This window comes from Chelonoidis abingdonii, chromosome 26 (genome assembly GCF_003597395.2).
Source record: "Chelonoidis abingdonii isolate Lonesome George chromosome 26, CheloAbing_2.0, whole genome shotgun sequence".
Lineage (NCBI taxonomy): Eukaryota > Metazoa > Chordata > Testudines > Testudinidae > Chelonoidis > Chelonoidis abingdonii.
The window spans coordinates 7,868,794-7,889,853 of NC_133794.1; the positions used below are offsets into that span (position 1 = coordinate 7,868,794).

General features: G+C 37.4%; 2 protein-coding genes across 5 annotated transcripts in view; both read left to right on the forward strand.

The window, feature by feature from the left end:
* Positions 1–3,299, forward strand: part of DIP2B (disco interacting protein 2 homolog B) — a 137,736-nt gene extending 134,437 nt beyond the window's left edge. The window contains exon 39 of the mRNA XM_075061112.1: positions 58–3,299. The gene's annotated coding sequence lies outside the window, so the exon portion shown is untranslated. The remainder of the gene's footprint in view (positions 1–57) is intronic.
* Positions 3,300–9,131: 5,832 nt separating this feature from the next.
* ATF1 (activating transcription factor 1) overlaps positions 9,132–21,060 on the forward strand; it is a 29,973-nt gene continuing 18,044 nt past the window's right edge. The window contains exons 1-3 of one of the 4 annotated variants that reach the window (XM_032786489.2): positions 9,132–9,348; positions 17,118–17,234; positions 19,797–19,922. In XM_032786489.2, coding sequence (XP_032642380.1) covers positions 17,124–17,234; positions 19,797–19,922 — 237 coding nt within the window. In that variant the 5' untranslated portion in view covers positions 9,132–9,348; positions 17,118–17,123. Of the gene's footprint in view, positions 9,349–17,106; positions 17,235–19,796; positions 19,923–21,060 lie in introns of all 4 variants that reach the window. The other 3 variants (XM_032786487.2, XM_032786486.2, XM_032786488.2) reach the window with 3 other exon arrangements.

The window sequence follows — 21,060 nt, forward strand, 5'->3', positions numbered from 1 at the left end:
TATATTTTTAAAATGTAAATATTAATATACATAATTCACTTAGAAAATTGGCTTAAGTAATGATGACATCTGAAGTAGAGGACTGTAATTTTTGAAGTCCTTAACAGAAATTACACTTGGTTAGGCAACTAATGTGAGAAATGCAAATCTTACAAAAGTTTTCTTAATTCAGTATGTATGTAGTCTTTTATTGCTGGCCAGAATGTCATAGTATGTAGAAGCCTATGTTTTTAAATCACATCTTTCTAAATGAGGCTGAAGTATTTAAGCTTTTGAAACATTAAAAATAAAATAAAATTTTGATAGAAACTGTATTGCATCTCCAGAATGCTTAACTGAAATTTGTACACTTGTGTGACAGCCTCGGTTTCCCCTCGTTATGGAGCTTTGTGTTTAAAAAAAACAAAAGCTACGATTATGGCACAGATTGACAAAAATAATTAAATTCATTGCTGGGATTGTGGCTCCATCCTTAATTTATTCCACAGTGTGCCCACAGTTATAGCAGCAAATGTAATGTGTACAAGGGCTTTATATGGAAAATACCCTGAATTTCCCTGAGGCATTCACCAGAAAGAATTTGATAATTCTGGAAGGGAGTTGGCTGAAATCAGCTATGTGATTTTTTTATAATGAGGGACAAAGTGGCAACGGAAAGCAAGGATAACGTTGTTCTAGTGCATGCATAGTGAAATATCTTCAAAAAAAAAAGTCAAGATTACAGCATCCTGAAATAGTTGGTCAGTTTGTGGCCTTTATAAATGCTGAAAAGCAGAAGCCTTAAAGTGTGCAAGATGACCCACCATTTGGAAATTATTGTAATCCTCTGGCACAGTGGCTGAGGGCGAGACAAGGTTTCAGGATCAACTATTTTTCTTTCATCTAACCTTTAGTTGGATTTCTTGTTTTTGTTTTTTTTTCTCTTATGTGATTAAGAAAACAAAACTTTGAAAGCATAGAAGATGGGATAGCAGAAATTGTAACAGCTTTTTTGGGCCATTTGTGGTCTGTTATGTAAATACATGCTTAAAATATTTTAATATGTATTATTTACCCCTGTAACAAGTATACAGTGTGTTTAGGTAATTTTTATAAAGGTATATAATGTAAACTTGTATAAATCCAAATCTATAACAGCTATATTAAGTGCTGCTCTGACAGCCATCTGTAAACAAGTCGTGGTTTTGTACTTGAAATCCCCCTCCTTATGAATGCTTTATAACAGTTCTTCATTGAGGGCTGGAATGTTAAAATTCAGATATAAAGCTCTGAATATATTCTCAAAATATTTAGGGCTAATTTGCTTGTCATAGAGGTGGAAGGCTATATCTTCATTGACTATGGCAGGTCTAACACAGGGAGAGAATTCCTTACAAACAAGCAGCTTAAATATTTACTTTTCTAAAGAGTTGTTAAATTCCTAGATTTTTGAAGTAAGACCCTCGTGGATATTTTAAAACAACAGTATTTCCACAGTCATGCTGCTAGGTAGTTATAAAGTGTACAAACCCTCCATATGAATGTGGTTTTAACAGATCCTCTGCAAAAATAAGGAAATGGACAACTGTGTCGTTGTTGCTGATAAAAATTAAATGCCAGTGTAGATCAGCTAGGTAACAGCATATAAATTGCCTATCACCAGCCTTGACCTCCTTGAGAGATTCTCCCCTTTTTATTACACACTTTCCTTGAATGGCAAGAATGATTTGCAATGCAGCTTCACTTTGTTCTCCTGACTTTTAAGAAGACAGTTTTGAAAGGCTTTTTTCATATCCTAGTTTACTTAACTTTTTAGATGCATTGTTTTGTCAATTTTAAATCCTTGTCCATTGAGAGAGAACCATAGCACAAATCTAGAAACGTCTTTGATTGGGTTTCTCCACTTATGTAATTTTGCATTAATAAAAATTCACAAATGTCTTGTGATATGAATTTAATCAAGGATTGCTAATACGTGCAGTTCAGAGTGACTTCTTAGAGTGGCATTTTGGAATTTTCAATCTAGAAGGCTGAAGTTCTCTCTCTAATACTGAAAAGCTCAGTAATTTTTCTCCTCGGCTTGGATTTCTAGAAGCTGAATAATTACATTTTTAAATTCTAATGTAGTGTGATTCTAATTAACTGTATTCTGATCCATACATTTCTGTGATTAGGGACTCATGGATTCAAATTGTAATCTATGGTCTTTTTGTCCCCTAAGTGCCCAAGTCTTGTTTCCTGATAAGTAGCGTATAGAAGTGGCCAACTTTTAAATTATTGGATGCTTCTGAGCGTGTTCAGCAAAATAGGAAGAAGTGTGTGTTAGCAGAATGAACAGGGGCTGGGTGTCAGGAAGTCCTGGATTCTAATAACAGTTTTGCTGCTGACGTGCTGTGTTGCCTTGGGCAAGTCATTTCACTGCCTCAGTTGGCAAATCTATAGATGGGGATACAAGCTAATCATTACAATGTCCCTGTAAATAACTTGTTATACAGCACTAAGAATTAGTCGCTGATGCCTCGAGTTTGGGAGCACAGTGATTAACAACTCATTTGATTCATTTTGGGAGAGTCTTGAGATGTAACCAATTCACCCTAAAATATTTTCTCATTGTAATAGGGAAGAATTCCTGTAAGTGAATGACTCTTGACATTTAGCTTAAGGAACCTGGCTGGCCACCAAAGGCTTTGACATTAGCTATTCCTGTTCAGAGCTGGATTTGCCTCCCCCCATCATGTATGGGTACCCTTTAGAATCCAGCAAGGAGTACAAAGGGGCAAACCTACTCATGTTCAGCTCTCTACTCCAGTTTGGCTTTTTGCAGTTCATCCAGTTGCAGAAGCAAATAAATGTCCCATTAGTGTCCATATCATGAATCTTAAGTTGAGAGCTGCATTGTACCCTGAGAACCGTTACTCCTGAACTCAAAGTTTATACACCTTACCGTTGTATGATTACTGCCCTAGCAAAAGTATTTGTGGCATAAAATTGCAGTACTTAAATAAGTCTGTCTGTTAACACTTGCACTGCACCTCTGATAACTGTGTAATTAAGTTGGGTCATACTAACTGTCCTGGAGATAAAACTGTAAAAACAAGATTACATTTTTAGCCTAAATGTAATTTTTCTTTAATTACTGTCAACATATTTACCATTGTCAAATTCAGACTACAACATTATGTAATTATGTATAAAGGTTTTTTATTTATTTGAAATTAGAGTAGATATACATTTTTAAATTTAACACCTGGCTGGACAGTGTTCCATTAACGCATTGATTGTGTTTCCTTTGTCTTGTGTTAATAAATATTGATGCCTGATTGCTTTCTTAGTTCTTCATCTGCTGTCTCTCTAAACTTTTTCCTTGAGGAAGTGAACATTGGTTGTTACTTGTTCTGGTGAATTTGGGAGGACGAAAGCATTTTTCAAATCCATTAAATTGTTTGCATTCACTGATATATGCAAAACCTGCTGTATTGCACAGTGCTAGCAACCTGAACCTGTGAGAAACTGAGATCAACTTCCATCAAATCAAAAGTGTGGGCCCCTGTATCATTTCAGATCAGATTATAGTTGAGATCCATTGGGTGAGGGAGGACTAAAGTGCAATCAAAACATTACACACTTATTTTTAATATTTTACTTTGATCAGTGATTTGTTCTTAAATTACTGAAAATAGACCATCACTTGGCTTCTGTTTAGAATGAGACATATTAGATTGAAATTTCTGATAAGTAGGTTATAAAAAATTGTTAATCTCAACATATTTTACCTTATTGTTTATATTAAAAAAAAATTAAAGCTTTCATGAGGGATTTTAAAATGTGTTCAGCATTACACTTCAGTGGAAGCAGAGTTAGGCCAATGCTGAGTGCTTTGGAAAATCTCATTCAAATATTTAACTTGTATAGCTAAAGGTCCAATTCAGCAAAATGCTGAGCACCTTGCAAATCCCACTGAAATCACTGCCTATTCAAACAGCGAATATACAGTTTCATTTCACTTTGTGAATAAATTTGTGAAACTCAGCCTTCCTGCAATCTGGCCTAAAATGATGCAATTTGTGGTGTGACTTTTAGCATAATTACAAATTTGTAAAGGTGCTTTCACTACATGCACAGCACTGTTTGCGCTCACTATCATGTTCCACAAGATTTTGTCCATGATTTTAGGAAATGTGGACTTTTGAAATATAAACTCCTTTTTTAACTAAGGTATATGATCTTTGAGTTATTTTAAACTCTGTACTGTTCATTGTTATGGACATTTGTATTATTGAACAGAGTTTGCATTGTCAGGCGTATTAAGTATCTTTTTCTTGACCTTGGATTATACCTGCTGGCTGCATTTATTTATTGTTGGGGAACATTTTTATGCCATGTATCTCCCCTTCAATATACTGTAAGATATAATTAAAAACAACCATTGACATATACAGAAGAAAAATAACAGTAAAGTTGGAAAGAATGTAGACTTTTGTGGTATTAATTTTAAAACCTAAGAGGGTAAAAAACCAACACTGTTAATATTCCCCACCCTTAAACTTTTTCTCTGGCCAGCTGCCATGATAGAACAGCTACATATGGTTTTCCATGGAGAGATGAGATAGAACATTTGGCATCATCTGAGATTCAACACTGAATAATCTCTGCTGTCAAAAATCAACAAGAGAGATTGTGTTGAAGGATATCTTATCTACTTCAAGTATCTGTAGATGTAAATAAATACTTAGTTAAAGCGAGATTATAATTTTTATTATCCAGCTCTACTGTGTGTATAAAATGTGTGTGTAAATGTACCCAAACAGGCTTTTCCAAAAACCCTAAATGGCAGTCCTCCTTTTTTATATTAACACATTCCCTTTCCAGGAAGTCTTTTTCACAGAGTTTAGCTTGATATAAAATCAAAATAAAATAAACAATTTAAGATGTATTTTTGTAATTTTCTCCTATTTCTAGGACACACAATGATTTATTCAATCTTGGTTGTGTGGGGGAACTATGTAAATATAAAAGGATAATTAATCTGACTAGACAGTCCAAAATCATACAGGTATCCAGCATGACTGCAATGGTCAGTACTTTATTAATTATGTTACTCTTTTTATTTTCTAATTCCTTTCATCATGCCTTTCAAGAAGTGGGCTTAGTTTTCAGTTACCTAAGTTTCTTGAGTGATTTGAGGACACTTTCAGTATTGGTTACAACAGTACTATCAAGATATGGTTATATGCTGGTGAGGTATTATAGCAATATATTGTAACATCACTACTTACTCCTCCGCCAATACTTTACACCGTACGGCTCAAGAGTTGTTTTTGACTGAACAGATTCTTGAGAATTTAGCGTTTGAGCCGTAGTTTCAAAAGGAATTAAAAAAAAAAAATACTGAGGACATTAACAAAGCATTTTTCTATTTGCAATATATTACATATTTTTCTTTTTTTAAAAAAACGAACTGTTTTCTTATGAACAAGTGGTGTAAACCCTCCCAAGAATGTTCATTGTTTTTTGGGCTGTGTGTATGAGAGAGAATCTATTGCCTGGAAAAGTCAGGCAGTATCTTGGAATTATTGTTGTTTAAGCAAATCAAAACTGAGGGATAACAAAAGTGTAAAACTGAATATAAAATGTTATCCCATATTTTATGCTTTAATTTTATTATGGGAAAAATTCGGGTTGAAAAAGTGGCCAGTAATTAACTATTGTGCATTAGAGTCACTGTTTAAAATTAATGGGCAATAGTTTTCCAGTACAAGGGGAAGCCTCCAGCCAATATTTGTTTTATTACACAAGCAATGGAACCTAATTTTTGATATTGTATAGCCTGTCCAATACCAGAAGTGCCATGAATCTTGCCCATGACCAGCACTATAATGATTATTACTCTGTGGCATTTGTCTCCTGTGTATACTAAAATGAGCCTGCAGTAATAAAGTGTGCCAAGATGTCTTGCAGTAAAGCAAGCTACTGCTTCCAATATTGTTTCAAAATGGTGGAGAAAGAGTCTAGCATTAACTGTTTTTTTCAGCCTCATATGTCATTACTAGGATGTCTTCAGAAATTTAGATTCACAGTTGTAACTACATTACCTTAAATGTAAAGACAATCCTCCAAACCTCTTTGTAGACCTTTCATGGTAGGGTTGTAGTATTCAGATGATGAAAATTTAGGTTTCTGTTGCTTGTCTTAGTCACATGTATAGCTACAATTCAGCCCCCTCACCAGCCACATGGAGCAATGAGGTGTGTTATAATTGTTTTAACATAGAACTAGAAGTCTGAAACAACCAAATACCCATGTGTTTTGTTCCTTTAATAGCAAACCTTTTACAAACAATTTTGTACACATTAAGGCAAAAAGGACTTTTTGTACAATATTTTAATTTAAAGGGTCAATGTCATGTCAAATTTGTCCCCAAATTTAGAGTTTTGGAGGTGAAGAAATAGCTTCTGTAAAATCTATATCCAGTAAAAATATTTTAGTTATATTTTAAAATTAAACTAACAGTTAAAAAAAACTTCCTTTCTATTATTTGTAATACAACACAGCATAATGTGCAGGAAAGTAAAATTTACTACTAGAAACTAACTGAAAAAAATGAGTTTGATTAGTCTTAGCATCTGAGCTACAGAACTAACAAGTGAAATGTAAATGAAATATTTCTCTTTTGTTTAAATCCCAAATTTAATTTAACAAGAATGATAATGTAAAAAAGAAAATAACTGGGAAGAGATTGATTTTAAAAGTCAATTGCTGTTAAACTTTTAATATATAATAAAGATAAAACAAATATCCAACTAATGTAAATATTAAAAACAAAACACAGGAAAAAAGGTAAAAGCATGCCTCAAGGTTCTGATGACATCAGATCATAAGCTTTGACATAGTTACCATCTTGTTATCGGAACACTTGATCTGTGTGTTGCTGGCAGCTGTGGAGAGTGTGTGGCTTATGTACACACAAACTGAAAAGTATTCACATTCTATTCAATGTAATTACATTCTAGCCTTTGTGGACCTGCTCCAACACTCATTTAAGTCAGTGGAAAGACTCCTCCTGACTTAAATTATATGTGGATCAAGCTTGACACTGCTTCCATTACAGTAAATAGCTAAACTCTCTGTGATTGGGACCCTAAACGTAGCTGTGAAAGAATCACTGTGAACAGAAAGGGAATGTTACAATGTACTGTACTAACCATCACTTGCAACTTTTATTCATTTTTCTTTTGAGATTATTTATGCAGACAAAAAAGGTAGCAATCTGTATGTATGTTTCAATCTTAAAGTAAGAATGTTAGCAAAAAGATAGTATTGCTACATTTACATGTTTGATCTTTGCTCTTAATCTAAAGCCACCTTTACTATGCAATGAGGCTAAATAGAAACCCAGGTCTGTTTTCAGTGATGTAACTTCCTCTATTTTAAACTGTATTGAAACAATAAAAAAAGTCTAACAAGAATTGCTTATAATTGCACATCACTGTATTAGACATACATATATTTAAAGGAAATATATTTCTGGTATTAGTTTGTTACTGTATTTAAATTCTGACGGATTAGGTGTTCACCACCATTAAGTATAATAATTTTGTGGCAATATTTGATGTTTTGCTTTATTAATGTTTGGCACATCTGATTCCTTTTTTCATATTTCAGTTGCAAAATAAAATTAAATGCTTTTACTTTTGTCTTGGTATGAGTGATTTCTTGAATATGAAATGCAAAGGGATCAAGCTGTACAGAAGGTCTCTGGACAAAGTCAATTGTAATTATTTGGTGTTATATGTAAATAATTATTTCTCACTACTGGAGGTTTTTCTTTCAGCAACCTGTTAGGCGAGTTGCATAGGCTTTTTCATGTTCTTGTGCAATCTGTTTGCACTGCCTACAGTGCCATTAGTTGACCTTTATGTAAACCTAGAACTAAAGAACAATATTGCAACTTTATGCTAACAAGGCATCAGCTATAAGGAAGGGGCAAATTTTGAGAACCATCAGAAAGCACTGTTACAGATCCCATATGTTAAGTAACATGTTAACATAGTCATTTCATTAGCTTTCCACTTTCTCTTACTGAGACACTACATCATTACTAACAAATTGCAATTAACCATGCTTATGATATTAAAGATTGTTGTTGTCACAATGGTTTAATATGAGGTGTCAAATGCCATGAAGTCCCACAAATTTCTCTTGCTACAGAATAGCAATGTTTTGAACATCTGCGGGTTCTGGCTATGTTTGTCCCAAGGTGCAATAGAACCTCATAGTTATGAATACCTTGAAAATTGAGGTTGTTTATAACTGAACAAAACATTATGGTGGTTCTTTCAGAAGTTTGCAGTAGAACATTGACAACTGAGGGACACTTTATTATGTAGAAGAAAAATGCTTTTAATCATCTTAAATGAAACAGGTACAGCGTTTCCTTACCTTGTCAAATCTTTTTGTGTGCCCCACCTTAAGGTGAACACAGTACTGTGCTGTATAGTATTTGCTTTTGGGGCGGAGGAGCGAGGGGGGTGTCTCTGCTGCCTGATTGCATACTTCTGGTTCCAAATGAGGTGTGTGGTTGACTGGTCAGATCATAATGCTAGTGTTCATGACCGAGGTGCTACTGTATTAGAATGAGAACGTGGATGATGTCATATCTTTTACTGGACCAACTTCGGTGGGTGAGAAAGATGCTTTGGGTTGTGCTACTTCTGTGCGGAGGCAATGCCCAGCACTGCTGCAGTGAGTTTCATGCCACGGGGAACAGTTGGTCTGAGGCCATTTCCCAACCCCTCAGCACTGTGCTCTGGCAGGCGGTGCATGGAGCTGCGAGGACTCAACGGCTGCCCAATGAACAGCACCCCGCGCTGCGACGATGGCTACCAAGACGGGCATGGTGATGCCCTCTCCCCGTGCTATGCGCCACACCAGGTCTCTGAGGGCTGTGGCGCAACGAGGGCCTTTCCCTCCCACGGCACAAAGATGGCGGCTGCTTGGCCGACGCTTTGGTCTACCCGTCCCGTAACCCTCTGTACTGCGCTCTAGCGGGGCCTGCCCCCAGCTCGGCGGGAAGAGTCTGTGGGCGGTTGAGGAGGACTCGCAGGGACGTCGACGTCACTTAGACCTCAGGGATGCCCTGAAAGGCGCTCTAGGCGGGGAACTCTATAGTCGGAATCTCTAGCCCAGGCCTCCGGTTGACTCTATGGTTGCAGCCCGCCCACCTCGAGCGTCCCAGCCGGGCCTGCTGTGTTTACGATGCCGGCGGCGCCGGTTTCCTGAGGCGGAGACAGCGGCAGCGGCAAGAGCGGCGGCTCTTCCCTCAGGGTTCTCGCGGTGCGAGGAGGGCGGCGCGGCCTGTGGGTCTCTGAGGTAAGAGCGGACGCGACCGCGAACGGCTCAATCAGGGCGCGAGCGGGAAGGGCGGCGGACGCGATCGAATCAAGGAGCGCGAAAAAGGGGGGAAGGGACTAACTAGGAGACGCGAACGCGATGGACTCACTTGCTGAGCGAGCGCGCGACAGCCTCGCGCCTAGGGGTTGGGGGAGGGGAGCTTGCGGCTCGCACAGGTCCCCTCCCCTGGGGGCGTGGGCGAGGCAGCTGCTCTGCCCCCTCCCCCTCCTCGTCTCGCTGGACTCGTTGCTCAGCCCCCGCCCCATCTCCCCTCACGTGCCGCCCCGCAGGGCCTCGGCCCGGAGCCTACGAGCTCCCCACGGCTCATTCCCGTGATATTCCGCATGTCCCCGCCAGCAGAGCAGGGCGTGCCTTGTCCGCGGCCCGCATCCCCTCAGGCCTGCCCCGGGGGGGGGTGACGGACCAGCTGTCCCGATTGTATGGGGACAGCCCTGAGATGTGGAGCTTTTTCTTATATAGGTGCCAATTTCCCCCCACCCCCTCCTGATTTTTCACACTGCCTGTCTGGTCACCCTACCCTAGGGGCCCCCTGTCACCTCAACATACAGCTGTTGTGCCCTGTGTCCCCTCACACCAGCCTTGTGTGGCCTATAACATAGGTACCCATCGCTCACCTCATGCCCTGTGTCCCCTCACACCAGCCTTGTGTTGCCTATAACATAGGTACCCATCGCTCACCTCATGCCCTGTGTCCCCTCACACCAGCTTTGTCATGTCCTGAACTGCCCATAATATACACATGTATTGCTGGTGTGTCACTCATGCCCTGTATCCCCTCCCTCCACCCTTATAAGCACTGTGTCACATAGTGCATATATGTGCTGCCCACATCTCTCACACACCCTGTATCCCATCCCCGCATCCTGCGTTACCCATAATGTACGAATGTGCTGCCCACATGTCACCCACACCCTGCATCATCTCACACCAGCCTTTTGGGGCCCTATGTCAGACCCAGCATATATCCACACCAACCATGTCTCACAAGTTTCCTGTATCCCTGCCTCACAGGGTCCCGCATCATCCGCAATGCAAGCTTGCGCTGCCCATTTTTCCAGAATACTCTTCGCACCTACCCTATGGCAGCCTCATATTACCCCAGTGTAGACTCACTGGGCACAACATGTGTCCATATTTCTCCCTTGCATTAGCCAGGAGTGACACCATATTACTCCTCAGTGTAGGCCTATGCTGGGCCAATCACGCACAGGACCCATATCTCCCCACAATGTCTTTAGTTGTCAGACATATCTTATGTACATGCCTTAATTTCACTGATGCTCTTCCTACGTGTTACTTCAGGATGCCGGCCAGAGGCCAGCATGTCAACACATTCCCAGTATCCTCACCATGTTAACCCCGCTTTCATACAATGCAGGCCCGCACTGAGCCTTTTAGGGAGAATATCCTTTCTGAAACCCCCGTGTCCTCATGTGAAAGTATTAATTATACATTATTTACTTGGAAGCTAATAAGAGGGAGAATTGGAGTCTCATACTTCGGAGATCGATTACATTAAGAGCATTACCAAGAAGAACCAATCAATGAATGTCTAATTGTGTAGGGCCAGTTCCTGCCCATATTATTTACTGATTTATATTAATTATTTGATGTCAAAGTAATTACATAACTTTTGTTGTCTAACAATAATGAATTCAATAGTCATTAAAAGTTTAGTTAATTAGTATTTAGTTTTCAGTGTGCTTTCTCTGTATGTTGTTAACACCAGGTTGAAGGGTGGGGGCACTTGTTAATACTTTGTTCTTTTAAATGTGAGTCCTTTATGCTCGATATAACATAACCTTTTTTGTGGATAAGCCTTAAATGTAGGTCTATAGATAACTAATAAGGGAAATTAAGTATCAAGGAAACTTAAAATCCTAATATAGCTCTTTCTGGGCCCACCTAAACATCTCTAGAAGAATTAGTCAATGTCTAGAGCAATATTTCTTATTTCTCTAAACCAGAATTCCTGTTGCTTTCAGACACGTGGTGGGCTACTATTTAGAGATAAGGAAAATTACCCCTTTGTGGTTTGTGCAATTTACTTCTTGCCCCAAACTTGACAATACCTTGATTATGGCCTTGGTTCTTTTATTATTCCCTTGAAGATGCTATTCTCAGTGAGTGGTCCCCAGAGGTTTTGGTTGTCTCATTGTTTTCTTGTGTTCCATCTGTCTGTTTCATCCATCTGTTCTCTCTCATCTTCTGCTTAGATCTGTAAGCTCCTTAGGACAGGAATTGTCTCTGTTGTGTGTTTATACAGCACCCAGCACAATATGTCCAGTATCAGGAGGTAGCTGTATTAGTCTGTATCCACAAAAACAACAAGGAATCTGGTGGCACCTTAAAGACTAACAGATTTATTTGGGCATAAGCTTTCATGACTAAAACTGCATCTGAAGAAGTGGTGTTTTACCCACGAAAGCTTATGCCCAAATAAATCTGTTAGTCTTTAAGGTGCCACCAGACTCCTTGTTGTTTTTGCACAATATGTCCGTGAACCATACCCCTAGCCAGTACTGTAATACAAATGATAATTAATTGAAAACTCCTGGCTTGCATTTGCAAGGATATCCTGTCATATCGCACCCATCTTTTACTGATTTCAAGGAAACTGTAGATCAGCCTTCTTCTGGGTTCAAGTGCCTGTCACTGTCTATTGAATGCCCGCTTTCTAGAGGCACCTAATATGCAAAATAAAATAAGACTTTGATTAACTGCCTTTGCTTATGAACTGTCAAGCTTATGGCTGGGACTTCAGGAATCTGTTTCCCTAAAACTTTCTTTACATATCTTCAATTTAATTTTGTAAAAGTTAAAGCTGCATAAAGTACCTCATTTATTTGTAGTTCATATACTTGACTTGTTTATGTAGAGTGACTTTGCATGTGCCTTACATTTTAAAAGAGCAGAAGAGCAAAACAAAGCTTTTTTTTCTTGTTCTTTACCACCTGTAAAAGTGATGTTTTATGCCTCTTTGCTTTAAAATATATCTTTTCAATTTCCTTAATTATTGACATTATGGTGCTGCCTTGCAGCCTAATTTGACACTTGTTACAAGCACTTTACAAACATGTGGTAGGAGACAGTCCCTTCCCCAAAGAAGTTGCAGTCTAAACAGACAGGACAGACAAAAGGTAGAAGAAAGGAAGTAATATTTATCCCCATTCTACAGATAGGGAGTTGTTGTAGGCAAAGTAACTTGCCCAAGGCATCTGGAAAGTCTGCAACATAGTGGAAATTGAACCCAAATATTTTGAGTTCCAGTCTAGCACCTTAATCACAAGACTATCCTTACTTCTGTTTTAACCCCCCCGACACACAATTCATGTAAAATAAATTTCAATATATAAATGTATATAGCAAAATTTATACATTAACTTTAGAATACACATAGAATGTACACTTTAATGGGCATGCTTTATCTTTTGATTTGTGGGCCTAAGAGTATGAGCAAATATTTGGAAATCTATCTAGTCATCTGCCCCACTTGTCATCTAGGTGCAGTGCAAAGGCCTTTTCGGTATTACTGAAAGATATATTAACATTCTCATGCCATGTTTCTAACTTGACTCCCCAATTACCTTATCAAAAAGATTAAACTTTTTGGAACATTGACCCTGATGACGCTGTTCTTGGTTTGTCAGGTTTGTTGCCTCTTGCCCATGGTCTTGGAGGTTGTAGAAGTTATAATCCAGGATCACTCAGTGAAATTATGTGGCGAGTGTTATACAGGAGGTCAGATGAGGATCATAAAGGTCCCTTCTTGAGTTACAATCTACTAATCTCTTTTCCTGAGCAATGTCTTTTGTGTAATTGATAAGTTAAAAAGACTATAAGTAGGAAAGCACTTTTTCTGCCTTAGACTCATTATTCTTACTTGTTGTGGGATTTGCTAAACACTTTCTTAACAACAGTAAATAGTGTAACTTCATGTTACAGATTTCTGGGAATTAATAACAAGTAGGTCTCTAAAGAAAAATTTGCTTCCCACTATTGGTATATTAGCATAATGAGATATTTATTTTAAAAAGGCTTTAATTTTCTCCAGTGGTCCTATGGACTTTATTTTCAGGAAGAATAAAATGTTTTCAGAGTAATAGCATAGTTTACTGGAGTTGTCAAGGTTTGGGAGAGGTTTTTTTGAGCGTTTAATTTCTTGGCTGACTTTTAACTATGCCTGTTAAGGACCTGATTATTCAGAGTGTTGAGCAGTAGAGAGCTGCTTGCTGAGCAACCTTAACTTTCTTCTTTCAGGATTGAGCTCTGAGAGTTTTTCTCAGAGCAGAAAAGTTGGTTCTTGTGTTGGAGATACACTCACAACAGAAAAAAACCTGAATTGGTGCATGCTAAATTGCTGTCCCTCTGACTTATGATTTGATGTCAGTAGAATCCGTCTGTTTAATTACAGCTAATTAACACACACATCTTTTCATGGATGTATCTTTTCTACGTTTCTGTCAGAAATTATATGTTGTCTGTGAATTAATAGCAAGATAAACATATTAGGAAATAGCTACTGTATATGCACAGTATCTTAACTGTACACGTGCAACAACTTAGTATTTTAACATTCAGTAAATAGGCTACCTTTTTAAAATTTGAGACTAGAGATCATTTTTCTGTACGGGCCATATTCTAGTTTATTTTTTAACTCGTGTGCTAGTCTTCTTACTACAACTCAAAGTTCAAAGGAAATTTCAGATTTTGCTGAATGGTAATTCAAACTGAGGAATCTGGTTAGTTGAGTGGAATGATAATTAGTGATCCTCAGGTTCAGGATTATAAATTAAACCTGCCTACAGTCAGCTGTAAAGCACCATCTATGCTGAAAATGAAATAGTGTTTGAGAGCAGAATATTTTTTTTTTAGTGATATAACTGGCCTATGTGAAGATTGTCAAACTGTTAGAAATCAGTTTAAAAGACTGGCCTTTCAAAGCAGATATATTCAACACAGTGCTTAGAATGCTGAGTCCTTACATTTAGACTGTAAAGGTCCTTCAGGCTGGTACGTGTGGTTTTTAATTTTTCTGTAAAACACCATTCCCGCCTACAGTGCTATAGAAATGATAAATAAATTTGAAGTATTGGAAGACCCACGTCCTCTGGCTAATGAGAACTCTGCACCGATTCTGAACTGCCTATTTTCAGCTCTCCCTGTGCCATAAAAAAACTTTCTTCATCGCAAAAGTATGTACTTTGGCTTCAACTAAACATATGTTTTGTTGTTGTTGCAAGCAGTCAATGCAGTGCTGTTAAAAACTGAAGTACTTACAAATTTTCCGTATTCAGTACATTGATCTCTCTTTGGTTGAGAAGTTGTGTCATCAGAGATTAACTTGAACTTTTTCTCACCTCTGATAGTGTCTTCCTGAAAGCTGAATAGATAGAAATCACTATGTATAAAACGTTAACATGCCTCCCATAGACAATACATACTTTTCCAGCAAAGTAGGTTACTTTTGAAAAACAGAAGCATGTAAAATTTCTTGCACACTTAATTGTGTCATGCTGGATAGCATGTACTTCCTTACTTATTAATTGGATGACATAAGTGCTTCACATCTCTTTATTTACTTTGTTTATTTGAGAGTAACTTTCTGTTTAATCAGTTTCATTATTTAATTACAGTCAGTTTCTCCTGGTCTTAATGTGACTCTTTCATGCAGCAACAGGAGAGAAAAAGATTTTTAAAAATAAGAACATTTGATTGAAAACTACAGGAACTGTGGAGGACTTGCAGACTGGTGTCTGATCAGAAACTCCTTTTCTTTTATTTTTTTGCAGTTGACTAAATTTAAGTTTGACAGTGTCCTGTTCACCAGTGATATTTGTGATATTTTAATTGGCAAAAATACAAAATATACATGTTTCCTTTGTAAAAATGTAGTTGATTTTCACCAGCTTTCTTTTGTGTGCATTGTATGACTCTGATAAACAAACCCGCATACCACATTTTTCAGTAATCCTGTTCTTCGCTGTTGTAAGTTTACTGCTATTTAAATTACTTCCATTACTAATTCTGTCTCATTTTTTAAATATTTATTTTAAGTTTTCATGTACTGTAAAGCAACAGCTGCCAAGGAAGGAAAATTCACTGGGATTAAAACCCTGCCTTTCCTCCTCCATAGTAGCTGTTTTTGTTTTTGTTTGTTTTTTGAAAGCAGGGTAGTGTGAAATTGAATAGCATGTCAGTCTGGCTCCTAGTCTGATTCTCACTGCTACTGGTGCTATGGGGAGGGAAAGCTACTGTGTAGGAGCATCAACACCATGGTAATCTTAGCTAGTGCTGTAGGGTGATTCTGTTTAGGTGAGGGGGTTAAAAGAAAAAAAGTGGACATATTGGAAGCAATGTACAGCTCTCACAGTCCCATCATTCTAAAGTGAAACCTCTGTTTTGTTGGTAAACTACAACGCATTTTAAAGAATCTGAATACCTTATTTTGAGGGGTACAGCTTCCAATCTCACTATATCATTAATCTTCTCAGTTTTCTCACTACAAGACCATATTTTGCAACCTCCTTGAGGAGGAGTCTTGACTTCAGTGAGACTCCTCACGTAAGTAAGGATGGCAAGATTAGCCCCTGAGTCTTCATGTAAATTGACTTCTTGCCCTCTGAGTATATGTCAAGCTGCAAGAGCTGTGGTTGATGTCAGTAGGGAAAAATCAATGACTCACATTTCCACAGAGAGAAATGTAATTTCCAGTCTCATAGCAACTGTCCTTGCAACTGTTTCAAACCTTGTGTGACAAAATATTTAGCACTTACAGATCTTTTAATGTCTCATTCCAGTCCACCCCCTCAACCTAAATGTGTCTGCATTTTACATTACACTAAATCTCCTGATTTATTATTTTAACCTTAAAATGATGTCAGATAATTAAATGTAAAAAGTGAAAATCTGAGAAATTACCTTTATAATGTAAGGGTCTGGTTAATTTTATAGGGTCTTAAAATTATTAAACCTTGGATCTACTTATGTTTAATATCTAAATACTAGCTATGCTGTTTACACTTAGGGAACAGTTGGGTTTTAAATTCAATTTGTTTAATTTTAAATGTTTTGTGGTAATTTTGGCTGGTATCTTAGATAAACAGTTTTTAGAATCTGGTCTCTATTAATTACTAATCTAGAGATGCAAACACATTAGAGCACACTATTCTTTTAGTACACTGATATACATGCTTAGTGGTGATAACTTTAGTGTAGAAATTTTATAGGTAAATTTAACTCTTACTGACAATGGGCGCATCTGAACCAGTACTGAAAATAGTTGAACTCCTAGAATTGACAGAGCTAACCCCTTTCAGAACATATGGTTGAGGATTTAGTGGGCTCTTGCACGGCACTAAGGGATAGGACTGCCAGGTGGTCTTCCTGGCTTTCCCACTGATTTGCTCTGTGGGTTTGGGCAAATTGCTAATGTGTTTGTACTTCAGTTCCTCCATTTCTAAAAGGGGGATAGTAACGCTTAACTATGTCAAAGGCGGATTGTGAATCTTTTACTTAAAGAATGCTTGAGTGCTTTTTGCTATCCTCTGATGAAAGGTGGTGTAGAAGTGCAAAGTACTAATATTAATTATATCTGGGATTTTCATATAGGCACTCCAAGCCCATTGAAAGTTGATGGAAGTTGGGCACCTAACTTCCTTTGAAAATCCCAGCCTACAATTTTGAAAAGTATTGTTAATTGAATTAACTCCCTAGTTTTCTTGTAGTTGATTATGGAAGAGGTGCACAAGAGTACCAGTAACAGTTCAGCGACACCACCACAAACAACGTCCATACAAGGTACACCACTGCAGGCAGCTCATCTCTCTCACATTGCTCAACAGGTAAACTTTTTTAACTAGTTAAGAGAATTTTTTGTGTTCAGACTATATTCTACAGTTTTATAAAACATTCAGGAAGAATAAGAACCAGGAAATAGCATCGGAGAAATTTACAGTTGTTTTTGAATGGACTCAACAAAATTAATATCTTGGCTTGGATTCAAAATATCTAAACATATCTGATACTAGTACAGTGCAGAACATTTAACTCATCATTCTTGTTAAATTTTAGATCCTTTGTAGTAATGACGCAGCCTGACAAGTGGGAGTAGCTGAGCATTTGCAGCTCCCTTTGACAGCGGTCGTCGGTGCTCAGCATCTCTGAAACGCTTTCTTTTAAGCCATTTGGAATTGAATAAATGAGTTAATTTTACAAAATAAAACATATAGGTTGTAGATTTTTCTGGGAACAAGCTCTAGTGAACTCTACTAAAGAACACTTGATTTGGAAAAAAAAAACCATACTGATGCTTTAGAAACGTTTGTTATCTTTGTTTTTGATGAAAAACATTTGAGGCAACTGCATTTTCAGAGCTTAAAAGCGAATCATTCAAGATGCGGCCACTTTAAGACTGTTGCATCTGCAAAATGAGTTTTCCTAGAGAATGTCTCCTCTCACTGTCCTTCTGTCCCTTTTCTGAGCTTTGCAAAAGAGTACTTTTTTAAATGATCCAGAGTTTGCCCCATGTAGGGAGTTCAGATTTTAATGTGAAATTTAGCTGCAGTTTAGTCATAATTGCTTAAAACAATAACTTGATAGTGAACATGAACAAACATCCTGTTGTTTGATTACAGTCTGATTCTACAAAATATATGTATTCATTTGGCATAGAGTTGGCAAAAAAGTCACAGTTTGATTTGTGATACCAAAGTAAGTTTTGATTCTGTAAGAACTTAGCTATTGCACTTTTATAAATATTTTTGTATCTAGGTTTTAATAATTCATCTTTTCTAAAAAAAATCTTCTATTCCAGATTAAGATAAGTAGTGCAGAATTTAGGGGAGGAAACTGGTGATTTAACTTTGCACTTATTTGTACAGCTTTAGTAAATTTAAAAGTACAAAAGGCTCATTTGAGTTCAAAGTCATGAATATACACTTATCAAAATGTTAAAATTGTTGTATAAAGAGATCATGTTAATAGAAATTAGGTTTTGCTTATTCGTCTTAGATTTAAGATATATCAATACCTGAGATTTTAATAATAAATATTGAAGACCAGATGTCTTAAGTCTTATATGACAAAGGTCAGAAACATTATTCTATAAATATATGCTGAATAATGCAATCAAATTGCCGTAAAGAATGAGTGCTTGTTTGTCTCCTGCATGGTATCTTTTAAGTTCTAGCTGAAGAGTTCTGTATAGTTCACCAGACCGCAAACTGAGCAGTACTGTGTTTGTTTTCCTGGAATTTATCAGAGTAAGACAGCCATTGTCAGTGGCAGCCAGTTTCATCAACTTCTCTGCCACCTTCGCTGTCCCATATGTATACACTGTTGGTGTAATTTTCAAGTCCTCTCTCTCTTTCTCCCCTCTACGTTGCTGATATTACTTAATCTGGCCAGATTTTCCACTACTCTCTAATTTCTTCATGCCCATCAGTAAAATCTTAGTCCAGGCCTTGTTAGTCTTGCATCTTGATATAGCAACACTCTTTTCTCTGACTTCTCATTTGTCTCCAGACCATAATTCAGCTGCAAAAATAATCTACTTTCCCTGCTCTCTTTTGCCTTCTGCATTGAATTCTATGTCCTCCTTGCCTTCCAGGCCCTGTAAAATTTGGCTCCTCTGCTGTTATTTCTTTTTGCTCGCCCCAAGGTGCCTGTCTAACTGTCTCACTATGTGTTGAATCCCTCCCTGAACTGGTCCCCCATTGAGCCATAGCCTTCCCCTATTTATAAGAAAAATACCCTCAAAATGCATACCTTATGTCACCCATACTCCTGCATTATCTTGTTCTTGTTCTGATCCTCCACTCAGCTTTTGTCCCGCCCCTCTTGTTGATTTAATCTAATTTAAGGTCTGTTCTTGTGAAGTGCTGATTTTTTTCAATACCTGTGGATTTAAGTGGGAATCGAGGGTGCCCATCATATTATACAATCTGTCTTCTGTTTGTCTAATTTAATACACCTATTATGATGGAATTAAAGCTTAAACAATAAGCTCTCCCAGAGAGAGGCTTTGTCGTTATCTGTAAAGTGCCATGTACATATTATAGAGCTATATATATAGATATAAAAAATCACTCTCAGTGGAGAGCTCAGTGTTACTGTGGAAAAGTCTGCTTTACTACATGAGCCACAATTTTGTATTCGCATGTATTGCTAAAGCATTTGGTTTTCTCCCTAACCGAAGGCAAATCAATGACTGGTTTAGACTTTCATATACAGCAGTGTATCTGAAAAACACATTTAATTTTTAAAGACTATTTTATGTCTCAACTTAAAACAAGCCTCTCTTAATGCCCATTCCCCACTAATTGTCATAGGCTTATCTGCATTTTATAACTACATGCTACAAAGCATACGTCTGGTTTTATTAATAAACTCTGTATTTGTTTTAGATGTCTCTAAGAGGTCCTACTCCGTTGACAGTTGTACAGCTTCCTGGAGAGCAAGTACAGGTCCAGGGAGTCATTCAAACAGCTCAGTCCTCTGTAATCCACTCACCCCAGGTGCAAACAGTGCAGGTAACTATGTAGTAGGGTTTTTTTAACATATGTGAAATGACTTGTGAAGTCTTATCTGATTGATCTGAACTACCACAGTGCAGCCTCACTGGCACCATTAGTAAAGTGTCTGTGAATTTTTCTAATGTAGGAAGGACATCTAGGAAGCCAATTTGTAAATCCAAGCCCTAAAAATTTTTATTTTTGGGAACATCATTTTTATTTAATCACTGTTTAGATATTTAATGTTTTATATTGCTCAGAGGTGCCCTTAGAGTTAAGATTGCATTTTAAAACTCTATTTTAGGGCTTTATTATTTATATATAAAGATTTGATTGGCGCTGAAACTTTATGTACATAATATCTCTGTCCACAAGCTACTTTTTATTTATTTATTTTTGCAAAAATATATGACTTATCAGATACTTTTATGTGCTCCTTATAATTTTTAAAGCCTAATTGATTACAAAAATAATGTGTGAACTAGTTGCATTTGATGTTTTGACAGTTAGTGTATATGTAATTATATTGTTACGTAGTTATATTCCTAGTAAGCATAATATATATTGTGACATGTAGCTATGTTTTTTATATGTTTATAAAAATAAATAGGAGTCTCATATTTGAGGTATCCCAAACTTCTTTAAATAATAATAAAAATAGTGTAGTGGCAATTAATAGGTATGGCACAGACTAGATTTGGGGGAATATTGGCCAGATTACCAGGTTTATTTCTGACTCTTCAGAAATTGCCATGAGATCTTTAAATTGCATTATAGATGGACAGAAAGAAACTCTGGTTAATATCTTATTTGAAGGAAAGCACTGCTAACAGTTCATCATCCCATGTACTTTAATATCCAAATTAGGAGTGAATCAAAACAATCCAGGGGTTAAGATGTGGGTCAAGTCAGCAGACGTGAGTGGTGATTCTTATTTGTTGAGTGCCAACAGTATATTCTTTGCTGTACAGAATATGACATATTCCTGCCCTATGAGACCTGGATCTGCTGCTCACTCATTGATTTTGAGCAAGTCAGTTCATTGTTTTGTGCTTCAATTTTCCCATCTGCTTTTAACAAACACAGTAGGTGTAGGGGAATGGAAAATTTAGCTATCTTCATAAAAGAACTTTGGTGAACTTCATGGCATTCAGGA